At 40.0% G+C, this 19420-nt stretch overlaps 1 protein-coding gene across 12 annotated transcripts in view; it reads left to right on the top strand.

Moving 5' to 3' along the window:
- The window catches only part of FHOD3 (formin homology 2 domain containing 3), a 427406-nt gene that overhangs the window by 288182 nt on the left and 119804 nt on the right, over positions 1 to 19420 (top strand). For all 12 annotated transcript variants that reach the window (XM_075744719.1, XM_075744713.1, XM_075744720.1 and 9 more), the window contains exons 7-10: positions 1936 to 2047; positions 9405 to 9499; positions 16031 to 16174; positions 18523 to 18761. In XM_075744719.1, the coding sequence (XP_075600834.1) occupies positions 1936 to 2047; positions 9405 to 9499; positions 16031 to 16174; positions 18523 to 18761 (590 nt within the window). The remainder of the gene's footprint in view (positions 1 to 1935; positions 2048 to 9404; positions 9500 to 16030; positions 16175 to 18522; positions 18762 to 19420) is intronic.

Genomic DNA, 19420 nt, shown 5'->3' with positions numbered 1-19420 from the left:
TATGGTATCACTGCAGCAGTACAACTGCAAATTAGGCTAACCAAGCATCTTATGGGACCTAGCCAGGTTTGTCCCTGGGATTTCCTGGCTGTCAGCCCTAAAAGTAACTGATTTGATGATACATCAAGTCTGAAAGAGTCTAGATTCAGCAACAGAAGATTTTGCATTGCTAGTATTATCATTGCAGTGCATTAAACTCAGTTCAGCACCAGTGGGTAAAACCCAAGAAGCTAGGGAAATACCTGGGTTACTGTTCACACTAAACTCTGTGTTTATAGCAGCAATCTGCATTTTAGCTCATTACCTTGAAGTGAGCCCTAGTACATCTCTGTGAGTGGCAATGTGAACGCAGCAGCTTGACTCTATGCCTGTTGCACTTGCAGTCTTTTTCAGAGTATAGACACAGTCGCTGTCTTTGAGTGCATCTGTGAAATGGTTAATAGTGATTCTTTGCCTCTTAGGAGAGTCGTGTTGAGAAGACTTGAAAAAATGTGGGAATGGGAATGAAGTAATACTGATACAAACTATACATATGTATATATCCCTGAAACAGTTTAGCAGTACAGTATAATGTTTTGGTTTTTTTTTCTTTCCCCCTGGGTGAGACATTTTAATGACCAGGCAGTTATGTTTCAGAGTGCCTACCAACTTAATGCAATGAGTCAAAGACAGGGATTTTCTGTTGCATGGCTTATCTCTACATGAATGCCTCCTAAAGTAGATTTAAAAATCTGTAAATGGCAAAGCAGAGAATAATGACCATATTACTGTAGCTGTCTTGTTAAAAATCTTACACGTTGTTGGATAGATTTGTTGCAGAACAAGGTAGCAGAAAAATACAGTAAACTTACAAGTACCTCTTTTTCTGGAGCTTGATTCAATCACAGTAGGCTGGAAATTGTGTTTCTGGGCACAGTGATGTATCACCTTTTATTTGGCTCTAACTCCATTGTTTAGATTGAGGATATAGCAGATTTGATCTAGAATCAATTCTCCTAGTAAAAACCCTAGCAACTGGGCATGTACATCCCTGCCTATTAAAAAGTCCTGCTCTTTCACATCTCCTTTTATTAAAAACTCCAAATATTCCCTTAAGTAAAGAGTTGTTTTTTCATATACCTGATCATGCCAAGCAAGTCCCTAAAAATTCTTGCTCAGCGCTTTGAAAATTATCTAATAGTCAAATGATCCTCTCTGGAAATGGGAGATCTGTGATGAAACTGATAAGAGTTTGGCTGGAGATTTCCAGTAGATCCATTTCACCAATGTTGAGTCTTTGCTGAGCTCACACTCCTGGGGATGTACAAAAAACTGAGTTTGAAAGCTTGCAGGTAGAATGCTCAGTTCCAATAAATCACACATTTCATGACAGGGTGGGATAGTCGGAGATTAATCACACTTTCTCCCAAGTTGTGTAAATAGGGAATATTGATCTATTTAATAAGCATTAAATAGTAACATTATAAGAAAAGAAGAAAGCCTGAGGAGAGAGTCATCCCATGGTACAGCAATTTGACAGCATGAAAAGCTCTCAGTGAAAAGGGGAAAAAAATGTTGTGTTGAGAAATAGAAGAACATATGCATTCTTAGCTCAGTAGGTTCTGTGTACATCAAGCTTTGGACAGCAATGTTGGGGATATGCATAGGTGCACGCATAGGTGAGATGTTCAACTTTCTATTACATGTGGCAGCATTAACCTTTCATTTGGATTCATTGACTATTGACACTTCCCTTGGAGAGCACTGTCCGATGAATGAAATATTCAGCCAACTGGCCATCTTTCATTTTTTTGGTCCTGGCATAGCTTAATCTCTTCCGTTCGTGTGTTATTACCAGATCTGGATCGCTGCGCTTGCATCTTGCCCAGTGTTATTTAACACATCTGGAAATGCTGTGATTCGCTGAATGACAAGTCACACTCTCTTTTCTTCCAGTTCCGCCTGGTGGTAAAGACAGCGCTGAAGCTGCTGCTGGTGTTTGTGGAGTATACCGAATCCAATGCACCGCTTTTAATCCAGGCAGTATCTACTGTCGATGAAAAAAGAGGTGAGTAGCCTTACTTGGGGGGGTGCAAAATCCCAGCACTGCTGAGATCAGGGTAGCATTTCATCACTGATTTCAGTGGTTCTAGAGTTGCTGTCGTGATGCCTGCTTTGTGCGATATACCCTTAATTTCTTGATTAAAAGCATATTTTAAGTATTCATGCAAATGAAGACTGTTTTGAGGAATGAATTATAGTGGAAAAGTGAAGAGTGAAAAGCTGAGGAACCTGGCTGGCTGCCTGTGCACCGTAGTCATTGCCCGTTGCCTGCACCCATGTGCAAAGTGAGCCCTGTTGCATCTTCCCACCTTGGAGGCTCCTTCAGACCAGGCCGCCTTTCCACTTACTTCTGAGAGGCAGCAGTCTGATTTAGAAGAGAAAATGATATCTAATCAGTGTAATCCCTTTGAAGAGAAAGACGAGGTCAGTAATAGTACAGGCTTTATACTAAAAGTAAAACCATCTGTTGTTACATTAAAATAAAGCCCTTGAGCAGATATTATACTATGAAATCTGTTACCCTTCAGGCTCATCAAAAATACTTGAATATGTATACTGTATTTTTTACAAATAAATAGAACAAAAATGGTTCTTTCTTGTTCTTCCCACAAAGCCATTGCTAAGCTCCCGGGGCATTCTCTCTTGATGCAAAACATTCCTTTGCCTCAAGGAGAGTTTTTGAGGTTGGGAGAGCCATTGTTGTGGTCTCAAACACATGGAGGTTGAAAGCAAGATCCCCTCTGTGGAGCAACTGCCTCCATGCTGAACTTGTTTGAGCGACCTGATATAGTAAAAGTGAAACGAAAAAAGGTGGGGGGGTGGGGAGAAAGGTGGTGCCAGAAATAGGAGAAAGTAGCCAGGTTTTGCTTTCAGCTGTCAGCATGAGTGTTGAAAAGACCAAAAAAAAACCCCAAGTTGTCTCTTATGGCAGGGGAGCAGACAGGGGCAATTCAAAAGCAGTGTAACACTTTGAAAGGTAGACTCTTCAGGTTGGCTCTCTGTTTTGAATTAAAACCAATAAACCTTACAATGCCATAAGCAGAAATATAATTACAATATTCATGTAATTGTGAGCGCTATGATTTATTTTTACAGTCATCCTTTGTATTTCCTCAGCGCTCTGAACTCACTGGTATTCTCAGCATGTTCAAATTGCCATCTGTTCACATGCTAGTAAACCTCATTAAAGAAAAAAAGAGAGAAAATGGAGGACCCTAAATACACTACCATGCGCCGTGTATTCCCTTCTGTATCTGTAAAACAGCCTCAGGCAAACGTTTACATGGCCTAAAGTAATAAAACAACTTCAGTAACAATAGAAAACATGTGGGGGAAAAAAAGTGATGCATGTAGTTAGATGGATACTTGTTAGGAGCATGAGGAGAGGCTTTATGGGAATTCTCATACCTGTGGGTTGGCAGATTGTCTCATGAACTCTTGCAAATAACTTAGCCCCAAATACCCAGTTTTCCTCCCTTCCTTTCTTTTTCTTTTTTTTTTTTTTTAATTATTATTAAGCAGTTATGCTTAGCTACAAAAAAGGGATTTTTTTTCTTGTTTTAGACTTAGTTCCTTTTTTAGGTCATCAGTGTAATAGCCCTTCACTTTTGGCTGTGGATGTGCTATGTTTTAATTTATATTTCGAAATTAGTGGCTTATAACTGAGGAGTACCTGTCTTTAATGACTGATTTAATGGAACAGAAATATGGAGGAAGAAAAAGTGATGTGCGTTTTCTTGAAACGTTGTCATAAATCTTGCAGATGTATAATTAAGTTTAGCACTGCTTTGAAAAAAGTCCAATGTTTCATGTACATACAAGGTGATGAGATATGACATAATTCCTCAATATGTGTACCACACATGATTAACATAAAGAACCCCATAATAACTCAGCCTGGTTTCAAAGCGATCCCATCTGTGGTTTCTGTGCAAGAATACATCCATATGCAAACTGAAGTACAGAGCTCCACAGAAGTGCCGGCTTTACTCTCAGATACAAGCAGACTGTAAGTGAATAACTGCATGGTCCTCATCACACAGGAAGTAGCTTCTAGTTATACTTCCATCTAGATCCCCTTTCCCCGGCCCTTTCTTGTTTCAGAGCCCCAGAGGAATTTGATCTCTTTTTGGTTTAAGCATAGCAGGACTGTGTGGGCTCTGGAAAAGCAAGGCTGGCATTGCACTCTGCTGTCTGGGGCTGCTTTATCAGGAGCATTTTTTAGGACAGAGATTAAAGCTCTGTGGCTGACCTGGACACTGTCACATATTGTTCATGAATTCTGACTTCTTGTTCCGTTATTTGTAAATGGCCCACGTTAGCAGTATCTCCACTTTCCCTGCCATTTCACACATAGCTAGATATCCAGTAAATTAATGCCCATTTTGTAGATATGATGGAAGGCTGTATGTTCACACATATTTAAATAGCCAGGAATACAAGATGTGGAGGTCTTTCCAAAAGTATTAATGTCTTTCCGTCCTAGGACAACTAGAGGCAGGCACTCTGTAAGTTGGTGGCAGTCCTCATGTACGGTTCTGGCCTGATGCAAGGCTTCCCATGGTTTATACATAATGTGCATGTCCTGTGTAGTTGTGATGTCAAGATTTTGTGTAAGGTATTAAATTAATGTTGGAGGTTTTTTCTGAGATTCATATGTAAAAACATTTAAAGGGGAAACTGAAAAAAAACTTAAACCATTGTGCAATATTATTGAATAGACTGTATTAATTTAATATAGGCTTAATTATTGCAACTCCATAGTTCTCCGTATGTTTATGCACTGTGTGTGACTACTCAGAGTGCTGTCACAGCATCAGGGCTGAGGCTTCAGCCTTCCTGTCGGAGCAGCCACGATAATGAGCTGTGGAGCAGTTCTCGTTTCACCCATTAGAAGGCAGGAGAACACACACAAAACTCCACCTCTGCTGTTTAACTTCAGTGAGCCTGCTTCATCACTCCATTCAATTTTGCTGCAAGTCCTGCATGGAAGTCATAATCTTATGGGAACATCCCAGTCTGCTCCCAGAAGAATAGCTGGGATGCTACATCATTACTCTTTTACATCATCATTCTTCTAAATCATGATCGGGTGGAGAAGACAGGCTGGAAGAATAAACCTTTTTGAGAATCGGCAAGCGTAAATGATTACACTTAATATTTTTTAAACATAAACTCCATAATATACAAATATTAAATGGATTTACATTTTTTTACTAGAAATACACATGCATTGCCAAACCTGTATTTGAGTTCAGGTTTTTCAGAATTTGTTATAGTCTGACCATTACACAGGAAACCGAAGCTGTAGATTTTAGATCTACATAATAGTTTCCTCAGAAGTGGTTCTTCATCTATAAATTGAGAGCTTTTAATATTCTCCACAATACAAATAGCCCTTTAAAGTAAAAGGAAAAATAAACATCATGTTTTTCCTATCTTTTGTATGAGCATCATTGTTTTACTACAGCAACCAATGACTTTTCTAAAGTCATCAATTTTTTTAGTGTATGATTTTTCCAAGGTATCTTTCACAAAGTTTTTCTATGCAGCTTGAAAGGAGAAGTTTTTTTCACTATCGTATTGCCTTGAAAATTATTATTTCCTTCTGGTCTCCAGCCTGTGGTCTCATCTTTAAGTGGTGACTCTCCAGGACCAACGTATTTGGAAATCCAAGCTCAGGGCATGAGAGTGAATGAGAGCAGACACTTGCTTTACATCTGCCCGTATCCCATTCTGTCCGGATCGTAGGTTGGAAACTCTAGGCTCTCATTATATATTAGCAAGGAATATTAACCCAGGTATAGTAATGCAGTAAGTTCATGGTGCAACTTTGTGTTGAGTTTGCATGGCAAGGTTTTGGTAGCGGGGGGGCTACAGGGGTGGCTTCTGTGAGAAGCTGCTAGAAGCTTCCCCTGTGTCTGACAGAGCCAATGCCAGCCAGCTCCAAGATGGACCCGCCGCTGGCCAAGGCCGAGCCCATCAGGGCCTCTGTGATAACATATTTACAAGGAAAAAAAACAGTTAGAGAGCTTTTGCAGCCAGAGAGAGGAGTGAGAAGATGTAAGAAACTCTGCAGACACCAAAGTCAGTGCAGAAGGAGGGGCAGGAGGTGCTCCAGGCGCCGGACCAGAGATCCCCCTGCAGCCCGTGGTGAAGACCGTGGTGAGGCAGGCTGTCCCCCTGCAGCCCATGGAGGAAGGATGAGGGGGTGTAGAGGTTCCACCTGCAGCCCATGGAGGACCCCACACCAGAGCAGATGGAGACACCTGAAAGAAGCTGTGGCCGGTGGGAAGCCTGTGCTGGAGCAGGCTCCTGGCAGGACCTGTGGACCTGTGGAGAGAGGAGCCCACGCCAGAGCAGGTTTGCTGGCAGGACTTGTGACCCTGTGGGGGACCCACGCTGAGGCAATCTGCTCCTGAAGGTCTGCACCCCATGGGAGAGACTCACGTTGGAGAAGGACTGTCCCCCTGAGAGGGACTCCATGCTGGAGCAGGGGAAGGATGAGAGGAGTCCTCCCCCTGAGGATGAAGAAGCGGCAGAAACACCGTGTGATGAACTGACCGTAACCCCCGTTCCCCGTCCCCCTGTGCTGCCACTGAGGGGGGTGGAGGTTGAAGCCGGGAGTGAAGTTGAGCCCTGGAAGATGGGAGGGGTGGGGGGAGGTGTTTTAAGATTTTGTTTTATTTCTCACTCCTCTACTCTGTTTTGCCTAGTAATAAATTAGATGAATTTCCTCTCTAAGTTCAGTCTGTTTTGCTTGTGACAATAATTAGTGAGTGATCTCTCCCTGTCCTTATCTCGACCCACAAGCTTTTTGTTATACTTCTTCTCCCCTGTCTGGTGAATGAGGGGAGTGATAGAGCAGCTCTGGTGGGCACCTGGCCCCCAGCCAGGCTCAACCCACCACAAACTTCCACACCAGAATTGCCTTGTCCCCAGATGGGTAGACGGCCTTATGGCTATTTCCATGTTCACTCCTTGGCTGTTCAACTTGAGATGACAATGAGAAAAATAGCGTTTGAAATGAAAGGTTTAATCTGGTACAGATTGGAGTAGCTCTATCAAAGTCACTGTTAGTACTGCCTCCTCTTGATATTAGTTAGGGAATAGATGAAGATTTTCAAATTTAAGGCTAGATTTTTTGAAATTGTCTAAGTTTAATAGCAGTACCTTAATTAAAGCCTTTGAAAGATGGATGAGCTAATACAGGGCGGTCTTACTAGTAAGTATGCCTGATTAACAATTTTAAAAAACTGTATTCTGAAACAGAGAAGCAGCATGGGTAGAAGAAAATTATATATCATACTTGCAGGAAAACAGACAGGAGGTCCTGAAAATATTCTTTTATGATAATGGAGAAGTATCAAGACATTCACGAGAAAAAAATCATACTCCACGATGCTGTCTTTAAAAGACAAAACAGGATTGTTCCAATAAGAATAAAACCTGCCTGCATAATAAAGGCATGTGTCCCTAGAAGACTCTCACTAAATAATGCAGTATGGGTTAAATAATTAATTTTCTTATGTTGTTATCAACTCTCTTTTTTCCAAATGACACTGTTATAAGTCAAGCTTGCATAGTTTCCCCATTTTGTTTCTCATCTTATTTTCTTCCATTTTTATTTTTCACTGGAAACCACAGGAAGACATTTTTGTAGTGAGGATATCATTCCTGCTGATCATATATCATTTGTGAGCTGAGTCAATTTGTTCCACATGTCTTTTGAACATGTACTGCACAAAATGTCTGGTAATACAGAGAATGTGGTAAAGAGTTGTCTAGTGTATTTTCATTACAGCTGTGTATTTGAATTAGTATTTAATTAGTAATGCACATAAATACATTTGGAGACCTAAGAGTAAATCCCCTTCCTTTGATTTTGCTCAACATAAGGAAGCTCTGATTTATTATTCAGTAGTAAAGATCAGAGAATGTCTCAAAAAGAAGGGAAAAGAAAACAGGAGAAATATTGCTGTGTGTTCATTAATAGACAGATTTTTCCACAGAGTGCACTGCCATTGCCTTGAAAAGGGAGATCCTTGGTTAGCAGAGATTTGATGTCTGTGCAGCAGGGTATATATATACATATATAATATCAGCATGAATTAAAAAGGGCCGTTATCACTGTGAGAGTAATGCAGAGTTTTAACATTGGGATCACTGATCAGTCAGCAACAGGTTGTGGTGATGAAACATCTGCATTTTACTGACTGATTATACTCAAACTATCGTCATCCTTGTAGTGTTTAAGGGATGTGGGCTGTTGGAATACTCTGTATTTTTCCCTCTGAAATTCAAAGACTCTTGCCGTTATGCTCATGTAGTTGAATTGAGTATCTCTAAGTGAGGGCGTTAGCATTTTGCTTCGTCCTCCTCACCTTTAACTTTACTCCAAACAAAATACTGAATTATAGTCTTTCATTATTTATTTCAGTTTCCTAGATAAAAGAGTTATGTGGGTTTTTCCTTTAGTAAATGCAGCTGTCTGCCTTTTAGCCAGATGAAATGGATGGTTTTACCAGGTGCCTTCCACACAAGAGGTTATCTTGGGTCTGGCTGGCGTTGCCTGTCTGATGTTTTTAGCATAATAACTCACTAAGCCACTTGGGTTTTGGTATCAAATAACCATGCAAATGCAAATCAACATGCAAATCAAGCAAATGCATCGTAACTAGAAGCACAAATTTTGACCTTACTTAGTGGAAAAATGAGAGAAATGTATCTGAAGGTTCTGTGTATCAAAGTTCTGTAGCGGGGATTCTTATTAAAATAGTTAGAGTAAGAACCACAGCAAAAATCTTTTCCCCTCATTGATCATTTCTTTTATCCAAGGCACACAGCCTGTAATTTGATAAAACTATGTTTCTCTGCTGCACTGTTTTGTTAACAGGACTTATCTTAATGCAGCGTAACTCAGTAGCATCACTGGGAATGTAAGCATTAAATGCGCCTAGAGAGTAGCATATAGATTTTTGCTGAAGATTTATCTAAGTATATGTGAACCTATGATAGCTGGGGTAAAATTCCTCATACCTGATTTTAGAAGTTCAGTGTCAATCAAACTGGGCTAACAAAACTTTCTTCATCATCAAGGGAGAGAAATTGGTACTCTGGGGAAGGTCCACCTGGCATACTTTAGATCCTTGCATTGGGATGCACCATAGCTTTCACTGACTCTATTAACTTCACTCTCTGTGAAGCAAGGGAGACTGTAGAGGAAGCTGGAGATAACTATCTTTCCACTTGATCTTCCATCTGGCCACATCATTCCAACTTGCACTACATCTTGGATAAATGTTGATGCTACAGCTTTCAATTTTGATCACCGTTGCCAATGGTTTCTGCTTTTCCTCTAGGAGCCAAGCCGTGGTCCAACATCATGGAGATCCTGGAGGAGAAGGATGGGGTTGATACCGAACTACTGGTTTACGCAATGACCTTGGTTAACAAGGTTTGTTTACTTTGTTAGCATAACTGGCGGAGATTATGTTAGTATTTTCAATTGTATCATGATCTTCCCTATTAAGAATATAGGACAAAGGAGACCTGTCCTGGAGAAGTTGCATCACAAACTGTAATCGATCAGCACACTCTTGTTACTTGCGTTGCAGTGACCCAGAGGCAGCAGCTGGGAGCGGAATTGCTATTTTGCTAGATGCTGTGCAGAGACATGTTATGACATGGCTCCTCTCCCAACACTGACAACACGCAAAACAAAACTCAACAAACTAACTCAACACATTATCCAAGATGAGAAAGAAAGCAAGTGCCAGTGAACTATCACATGCTCACAAAAGCTTGCATTGTGCACAATTTTCTAGTTCAGATCATTTAAATTTTTTTTATTGCAAACCAAATATGATGAATTTAACAGGTCTGAGTGCTAGTGGGAGTGTTTCTGCTTAAAAAAATGAGGTTACATTTTTTCTTCTTTCTTTATATTTTCTGGTGTCCTGTATTACATATAGTTTTGCAATAAAATTAAATGTTTTCCAAAGTACTCACTTGGGCTATGAGGAGGGAGAAGGTGAAAAGCCCATAAAAGTTATTAATTTATTAGTATAAGTTCCTTAAAAATTAGCATCTAGTTCTAAGTGAATCTTAGGGTGACTAAAATTAAAAATGGATTTTTTTAAAGGGCACAGAAGATCAACATACTACTAGCAAATCAAAATAACAATGTGTTTTATGATTATACTTAATAGGCCAGAGTATTACTGAATATTATTATTACTCATTATATTCATTTAAAGATCCTTAGTTTGTCACTGGAGGTCATAAATCAAGCTACCAGCTTATTGTGCTCATGGCTACATGGCTGGAGCTGTGGGTTGCTTTGGTGTTTTTCTGATAAAATAATTTCTTAATGGCGGATACTGTCCAGCAAAGATGCTTGAGAGGGACTGACCTCTCCGGGTGACATCACTGATGTTACTGTACTTTTCCTTAGACCCACCCTTGCTCCTGCTTACACAGTAGCAAGGGTCCTCTTGACTGTAAAAGACCACCTTATCTCACTGACGTACACTTTCTGAAAGGCATCACCAGCTTTATATGCTTCTGTTTGTAGCTGCTATTAAAGCCGAGGTGACTAGTTTTTAACATCTCCATTTCACACCTCGTTGCTTCATGTACCGATTCCTCTTTCTGAGACAATTGTCTTCATCCTTTGCACAGTTGTAATCTATCTGGTGTTTGACTTCTTCAAAAATTTTGGTCTGTGTGGACTCTTATCATCCTATAGTTTATTCCTTTAGTCTGAGTTTTTCACTACAGTTAAAGTTATTTTTAGGAGGAGGTAGTTCTTTAAAAACGCACAAAAAGAAAAAGCATCTCGCAGTCAAAGGAGCAAGGCAGTTATGAAGATCAAGGAAGACAGGAATCCCACAATGCCACACTTATAATTATGATCTGGCTTACGGACAGTTTTATGATGTTTTTAATGGGATTTTTTTCATGATTATAGGGAAAACGGCAAGCAGCATGTCACAGTTGTAATTTTTTTCCCCCGCAGAGAATACAAAGAAGGCTCAGATGGTTTCAGCTTCTCTAGTCAAGGAAACGTCAAAGTTTTCAGTGCAGGCAGAGTCCTGATGAGGGATTGTCTTAGGGAAGCATACTTCTACTCCTTTTTCTTTCTCCATGTGTACATTTACAGACTGTTTCCCTTCCTGCTCAAGAGCAGAAAACACATCTGCCCAGACGTATGAATTGCTCCAGTCCTTTTATTCTCTTTCTCTCTTTTGTTGATGCTTAACCAATGTACTTACATTAACAATTCATTAACCCTCTCTTAATTTGGGGAGATTTAGACATTAATGAATCTCTTAAATGAGACTGATTCCAGTGCAGATACTTCTGGTTATGTATAGTTCCAGTATAAGCTGTGTTATCTTCCTTTGGTTAGTTCCTATGGTCTGTTAGATCTTATTCTAATCTCTACTTTCTTCATGTTTATTACTGTGGTCTGGATAGATTAAACCCTTCATGTTTCATTTATATTAAACAAAACAAACCCACTCATCAAATGCAGAAAGAAAATTCTATGTTGCATTCAATTCACTGTATATTTACTTGCTATAAAACCTTTTCATTATTGAGATTACACTGGAAGCTTTGTAGCTGTAAGATTACTGTTGATTTTCTTTTTACCTGTATTTAATATTGCTTGTTCTCCCATGTGATACATTTTTAAAAAATAGGTAGATTAAATAATTCTGAAGAATATGAAAAATAATACATTTTGGTATAGTCAGATTAAGCACTGAATGCTTTTTAGGAGGTCCAGTGTAAGAGTAGAATTTAAGCACCAGCTTCCAGGCCAGCGGTTACCAGTGGGAACTTAGAGTACCACTCACCAGCGGTCCATCGGCTGTAGTTGAAAAAGTGCTGTTTCAGGCCAGTGTGGTGTTAATAAGGCAGCTGGCACATTGTTCTTCAGTGACCTGCCTTAAGAATGTCGCAGCTGCCACTCTGGAACAATGATCATCTTTCGTCCTGTGCCTGACATTGGCCACACCAGGTGTTTTAGAAGAAGTTGTGGTTCCTGGGAAAACGTGCGCATGAGAGATGCTTCTTCCTATCCCAAAGCAATTGAAAACCTGGCTAATGCCCGTAAGCGTGTTTGTTTACCATGTAGTGCTTTTCACCGTAGCGTGTAAGATTTCGATAACGTGTCTATCTGGTGCCTGGTCCCACCGATCTGTTGGGTGTTTAGTAACCAGAGCAGTACTTTCACATTACTTGGACTTGCGTGTAAAGCATTGCACACCAAATGCATTTAGCTGGCCTTTCTGTTGTCCGTATCCTCTCTGCACCACTGGTTTATACTGTGATTGTTTTGTAAATGACACAAGGCACCATACTTACAAGTTTTACCATCTGGTATCAGCCAGGGCTATACATTTTAAAAGCTGCAAATAAAGAGAGCCTTTCAGTCTGAAGCCAGGCATAGGCTAGCACTCACTTATGTCAGATTTTGTTCAGAAATGTAACTGAGGGTACGTAGTGATAAGAATACTATGCTGTTACCAGTCTAAGTTTTTATCATCTAGGAAAACATTTGGCTGTTATACTCCCATAAAACTCTTTTTTTTTTTTTTTTTTTTTAACCCCCAATACAACTTCATCAGTTTTCTTGCCTTTCTTTGTGTTGGAACTGTTACAGTTAGCAGTAGGTAAAACATGTTGTTTAGGCTTTGGTGAAAATGTGGTTAGGAAGATATATCAAGCTCAATACTCCCAGGCTGGGGTTTTGGTTTTAATTTAGTTCACCATTCCAAAAGTAGCCACTCGAGAGGGAAGAACACAGTTGCATAGACTTTCCTGCAAGGGCTTGAGAGCAACATGTAAAATCATACAACAAACAAACAAATAAAAATCTTACTTCAGGAATGTTTCCTCAAACCAAAACTGGTTAGAGGCATAGGAATGAATCTTGACATTCATATTCATGCTTCCTTTGTACACCTGAGTTCTGAACATAACAAAACTGAGCAAGGAAACCACAGAGTATGGTTTAAACATGCTTCTCCAAGTGGCTAAGTTTCAATTCTCTAGACAGATTTTCATATTGTAAAGTTTAGTCTTCAGAGCAGAAGGAAATATTTGGGACTTGTATGTATATTTTGATATTGCAGTATCATTTTGAACTTAACCAGGTACTCAGGAAAGAGCAAAGACCTTGGAAGGACCTGCTCAATTTCTGACCTCTGCTCTGCTGGCTGCAGCTTTTGCTTCCTTTATAAAACCATCAAGAAAATGAGGCCTCACTCTTGTTTTCTGATATTACAGTCCAGGATTAATCAGTCATTCGTGCAAGCACCTCAAGTCCCTTGTGTTTAGTTACTGCAAATATCTTTCTCCTGGGCTAGACTGAACTGACCTTGTGACACCAGAGGTGCCCTTTTACATCCCATTTAGTAATGTTAGAAATTGAATTTGATATGCATTAAACTCCGAAAATGGATCTGTGAGTTTAATGACAAACCGTCCAAAGGAAAAATATTTGGTTTCTATACTTGGGAATTCAATTGCCCAGTTCTGGCCAGTAGCATGCAGTGAAGATTAGATTTCCACTGCTGCATGATTTAAAATTATATTAACCAGTAAAAGGCTGCTGACAAAAGCAGGGTTGCCAGCGAATACTACCTTATGCTGCTGTTTTCCTTGTCTACAGCCTGACTGACCTCACATTTTACAAAAAGCTATACTTGAAGGCCAGTGATCTGCATATCAACATTAAGACCATTTCCTGATCTTTAAAGAAGTAAATGATTGGAAGATCTGTGCAGGAGATCTGACTGTTTGTCCACCCTTTGGCACATAAGACATCACATCTTATTGTGCCTGAAGACACTCAGGTCAGCGTAGCTGCTGTCTGCTTCTTTCATAAGCAAGAGAAAGCCTGACAGACATTGTTTTCTGTTGTAGTATTTCCATATCTTTATTAAAGCTCCATTGAATTTACAGTGTGATAGTTTCATTTGCTGGATCCTCAGATTTCTACTCAATGCTAGGTATCAGTTTAGGAAAGAACAAAATGTACATGGTATCTATTTTCAGCACTGTTCGGGAAAATTTAGTTCCATGGTCTTCAGTGGGTTTTAAAAAGAGGCTTAAATACTGTCCTGGACAGAGACAAAGCCTTAATTAGAGCCTGAACGTAGAACCCTGAAGGTATAACCCTAACACTTAGTTGGTGTTTGTGCTAAGCATTCCTGTTGCAGTGGACCTCACCAGACATCAGACAATAGCCCTGTAATGACTGAAGAAGATGATGTTGCTGTGTTGTGTTGAGTTTAAAAAAAAAGTAAAGTTAAATTTAAGAGTATCTTAGTGATGCACATTTTCCAGTGCCTCATTTCACAGGAAAGAGGTGCTTTAACAGGGCAGGATATGTCAGCTGACTAGTCCTCTCTCTTGTTAGTCACGTAATACAGACCAATTTTTCTGAATGTAAAGCTTCTTGGCATAGGGAGACAGCCCAGAGTGGCTGCGCTCTTCTGCATTCTGCTGCTCAGAGCCACTTTGGAAAAGCTGTGCTCCAGAAAACCAGCATTCTCAGAGCACAGTTCATCTCATCCCAGGCATGAGAAGATGAAACTTTCTGGAGAGGGCCTGGTTTTTGGGCATGCTGTCTCTATCTCTTGCTCTTCCTCTTTTTTATTGGAGTATAGGTAAGTTACTTGGCTAATTAAATAAGAGAGAGGAAACTACTTCAGAGTAAGCATCTCTCTGGTGAGCTAATCCAGAATAACTGCATTGATTCCAGTGTGCACTCTCACGTATTTTGCAGAAATGGCTCTATATAGACTGCTTCTTGCAATGAGGTGTATGTTGCTCTGCAAGTATGTTGCACAGCGTGTCAGTAGTTTTTGCTCAACCTGCACAGCATTATATTCATTTTTCTGCATCATTCATAAGGAGCAGTAAAAATTCAGCACAAGCTGAGAAGAAATCAATGGCAAACCAGAATAGTAGCATTTTCTATTGACTTTGTAAATATCTGCAGGATTCCGGTGTATCAAGTTGTCCAATGCCCATGTCAAACTGTGAGTGGCTTGATTCAATCTCTCTTGCTACATACACTGCAGTGACATGCTATGCTATACATGGTATATTACAGAAGACCACCTTCCCTTTCTCAGTTTTCTGGATTCACAAAAAAAATGGGAAATTACTATGGCAAGAAAAGTACTCTTGAACATAGAGCAGGTGCCATAGAAACCTCTGAACTCCAACAGTTCATTTTCAAGAGCTGTTGGTATTGGCATTCTTTATTTTCTTGTGTGCAAAAGCTCCTCTCCAGTGTCAAAGATAACAGCTTGCCCCATAATCAGGAATTAGTAACTCTTTTAACAATTTATAGGAGTTAAGGAGTCAGCGTACCTTTAATAAGGGAGGAAAGGAGTCAATACCTCTGTAACATAAAACAATTTGTGCACTGGGAGGATGACATCTGCTGCAGGTGTGGAGGACAGTAGGCACATGGTGCAGGATATTTCCTGCTGTCCTGACATCACACAGCTGTGCATTGGACTTTTTCTTCTTAAGGCCAAACTTACAGGAATCAGTAGGAAATCAGCCTCGCTGTTTTTAACTAAACCATTTTTTTTCTCTCTCTTTGCTTTTATCCCTGTGTTTGATGCCTTAACATTCTCTGTTCTTTAAATCTGTACTTGAATGAAGCCAGGAAGAATCCAACTGTGTGTTTTAAAGACCCACATTTTCCATACTTTTTTGTATGAAATAACAACATTGATTTGTTTTGCCAATTATTCATTCTTCTACACAGTGCACACAGTTGTTTATTAAAAGCTGTGCCACTTGTTTTTTATTTTCTAGCGGTGTCTCTAATCCCACATCATGGGTTTTACTTTATTGAAATCATACATAGCACCACTTGCCACCCGCTTTTAAAAACCTTTGTTTAATTCTTTTCAAAACAAACAGATTTAAATGTTTTTCCTTTGATTCTTAGACGCTGTCGGGGTTGCCAGATCAAGACTCTTTCTACGACGTGGTGGACTGTCTGGAAGAGCTAGGCATTGAAGCTATTTCGCAGAGACACTTGAACAAGAAAGGAACAGACTTGGACTTAGTTGAGCAATTTAACATTTATGAGGTAACATAACATGCCCTGTTTTATGCATCTTACAGCTTGTGCAAACTTCAAAGCCAAGAGGAGGGGGGGAATGTAACCTAGGTGAAATTTGGTTATCTATTTTATTTTAAAAGAAAAACATCTGGTTGCTAGAAGTGTTACACACATTCATATATGTGACCTGCTGCGGTACATAGCTGCCTTTAATGCAAATGCATTTCATACTAAAGCTGGGGCATACTCCAAGGCAAACCAGCACATTTACTAGCCTCCTTAGAGGCAGTTCTGCCTGCAATTAAAACTTTCTCAGACTGCTAGTTACACATCCTGAGGTAAGTAGAAGTTCTTTCCATATGCAAAAGTATTCAGCTCATTAAAAAGGTTCGGCTGAGCTCAGCTTCACAAATACCACTTGTTCTGCAGCTGAATACCCAGCAAGTCCTTGTTTACGAGTTTACACTGGACCAGATCCTATACAGTTTGCAGCAATGGGGTAATGAGTGACTCCACATTCACCGCCTAGGTATAAAATAACTACTTCTGAAGCATTTATATGTAAGGGTAGGATATCCAGTTTCTTAATAATTAGCCTCTTTTCAGACTTTGGGAAGTGTCGGAGTGGGGAGGTTTAGGCTGAAGTTATGTAATGTAAATGTGAATTCATGTTCTCATGTGATGAAATGAAATTACTTTATCTCTGTTTACATCCAGCAAAGAATTTGGTAGATTTGATTCTCCATTTTCTTCATCAACTCTACACCCATGTCACTTCCCTAACTTTAGCAGAATTAAGTTTTATATGCAGCAGTTTGCAGGAGGAGTCAGGCCAAAAGAGGAACATGAGAATGAGAGGTCTTCATGTTCTTATTTCTTTTTTCTATTGTCAGAGGCATCAGCTCATAAAATCCTTTTTAAAATATGATCATTAACCTTAAAAGCGAGTCTTTTTGCGCATACGCCTACTGAAAGACTTAATTGCAAAATTAGCAGTTTGCTTAGTTGGGTACCAGCTTTCTTTTGATGACCAGACTAAATTTAGACATGCCTATGCACTTTCTTTTTTCTGCCAATGTTGTTCTTTCTTTATCTAAAAAATCTCTTCCCCACTGAAATAGATGTTACACCATAAGCAGAGATACCACACTTCCCTCTGCCTTTATTTTGTTAAAGTCACTTCTGGTAAGAATTATCAGAAGAGCAAGACTAATAGAAACAGGAAGATATGCATCCTGCTGATCACCCGCATCGCCCTCTTCTATACCTCTGCCTGGTTGAATGGATCTTTCTCATATAAAGGTTACTTAAATGTTGTGCTGCGTTTCAGATGAGATCCACCAGTAACTTTGTTGTTTCTGCCAGCGATACCTCTCCTCACATACCTTAAGGTAGCACTTGCTTTGTTTCTGTTAGAGGTATGTCACGTTGCCATGTCAACGGAGTGCTGTAGTTCAAGATACTAGGTGTTGCACCCGTATTTTACTCCTCTCCTATTTCCAACTGATGAGCTCCCAATTTGTGTCAGAAGTTTCTGTCAAATGTCATTGTGGCCATGCTATTCTCAGCATCATTCTTTTCTGATATTATATATATGTTCCTCTGTATTGACAGTGCTTCTGAACTGGCAGGAAATACTGAATTTTCCACTGAAAGGCATATGTGGAAGTAATTATGCTAACCTAAAAACTGGGAGGCTTAGAGGGGATATGTGGTCTGCTTTTTTTTCTTTTAATCCATTGTGGTACCAGTTTACAGAAATAGTTTTGTTTGTTAGGGTTTTTTCCTTTGTTTACATAGCAGGGAGATCTGTAAAAATTGAAATTTTTAAGAGGAATGCAGTTACATATACATCTGCTGCTCTCTTCCTTGGCTGGCAATAAATGATGGCACTATTCTAAAGTACTTTCTAAAGTAGTAGACGGTGACTTCCACTCCATCGTTACAAGTGTCATGTGTGAACATGAGGAAATGTTCAATCAGTCAACGCATGAGAATTTTTTCTGTTGCTTTCACTACAGCCAAGACTTCACCTAAGTATTTTGGAAGGAAATAAAGAGAGCTAGGTGTCTAACACTGCTCAGCTTCCTTGAAAATTAAGTCCTATGTAAAAAAACCCCAACAAACTAGGAGATATATAAATGTGTTCTTATAGGTCCTGTAGGGTTCTTACAAGGCGTTGGGGTACAATTCCATTACCAGAGCTGCTACACTGCACTAACGGATAGACAGCAACTTACAGGGATGCCTATAGGGTGACGCTAGTAGGAGTTAATCATGTTGGGATCAGTTAATTTTTAAAGCCTAGGTGTGAAAACCTGTGGTGCCTAAAGGAACCGTGTCAAAAGCCTCGCCTTTCTTCCTTTCTTTCTCAGCTGACACTGAGACATGAGGATGGAGACGAGAGTGCTGACCCCCCTCCCAGTGGGCGCAAGGACCGGAGAAGGGCCAGTCTTGGTGCTAGCGAGCGAAGGGGGTTGGAGCGCCGACGGAGCCGCAGGCACTCGGTACAGAACGTCAAAAGCACCTTATCGGCCCCTGCAAGTCCGTGCGGTCAGGCGAACCCTGGCTTCATGCTAGGCCACGGACAGCGCGTTGAAGATCTCAGTGAGAGGTAAGTGAATGAGCTGGGGAAGAGACCTTTCTTTTCCCCTATTGCGTTTGGTTACGTTCATTGCACTATATTAATCTGCCAGACTTTTGTTTTCTTTTTTGCCCCTCTTTCTACTGAATTAAAAAAGAAAAAAAAAGCATATTTAAAGTTAAAACAAAAATAACAACAACAAAAAGAAATGGATTTGTAGGTGACTTGATTTACCTACAGCGCAACGTTCTTTGGCACCGTCTACCCTAAGTAAATGGACCCAAAGCACATGAGGTGGAGCATTCGATATGGGAACTAACCAAGGTTTATCTCTTCCATTGACAGATTTTATATTCAATATAGCAACATAATAGAAGATTGTAACAAGGGCATAGTCACATTAATACAAAGCTATTTGTCCTGTATATGTGTCGTGGTTTAACCCCAGCCAGCAACTAAGCACACACAGCCACTTGCTCACTCCCTCTGCAGCCGGATGGGGGAAGAGAATCAGAAGGGTAAAAGTGAGAAAACTCATGGGTTGATATAAAAACAGTTTAATAATTGGAATAGAATAACAACAACAACAACAACAATAATAAATTTAATGAAAAGGAAAAGAACAGAGAACTAAAACCCAAGAAAGACACGTGGTGCAAATGACAATTGCTGACCATCAATCAACTGAT

The sequence above is a fragment of the Balearica regulorum genome, chromosome 2, assembly GCF_011004875.1.
Source record: "Balearica regulorum gibbericeps isolate bBalReg1 chromosome 2, bBalReg1.pri, whole genome shotgun sequence".
Classification (NCBI taxonomy): Eukaryota; Metazoa; Chordata; class Aves; order Gruiformes; family Gruidae; genus Balearica; species Balearica regulorum.
The sequence above is the reverse complement of the archived record's forward strand: the minus strand, read 5'-3'. Positions and strand labels throughout refer to the sequence as shown.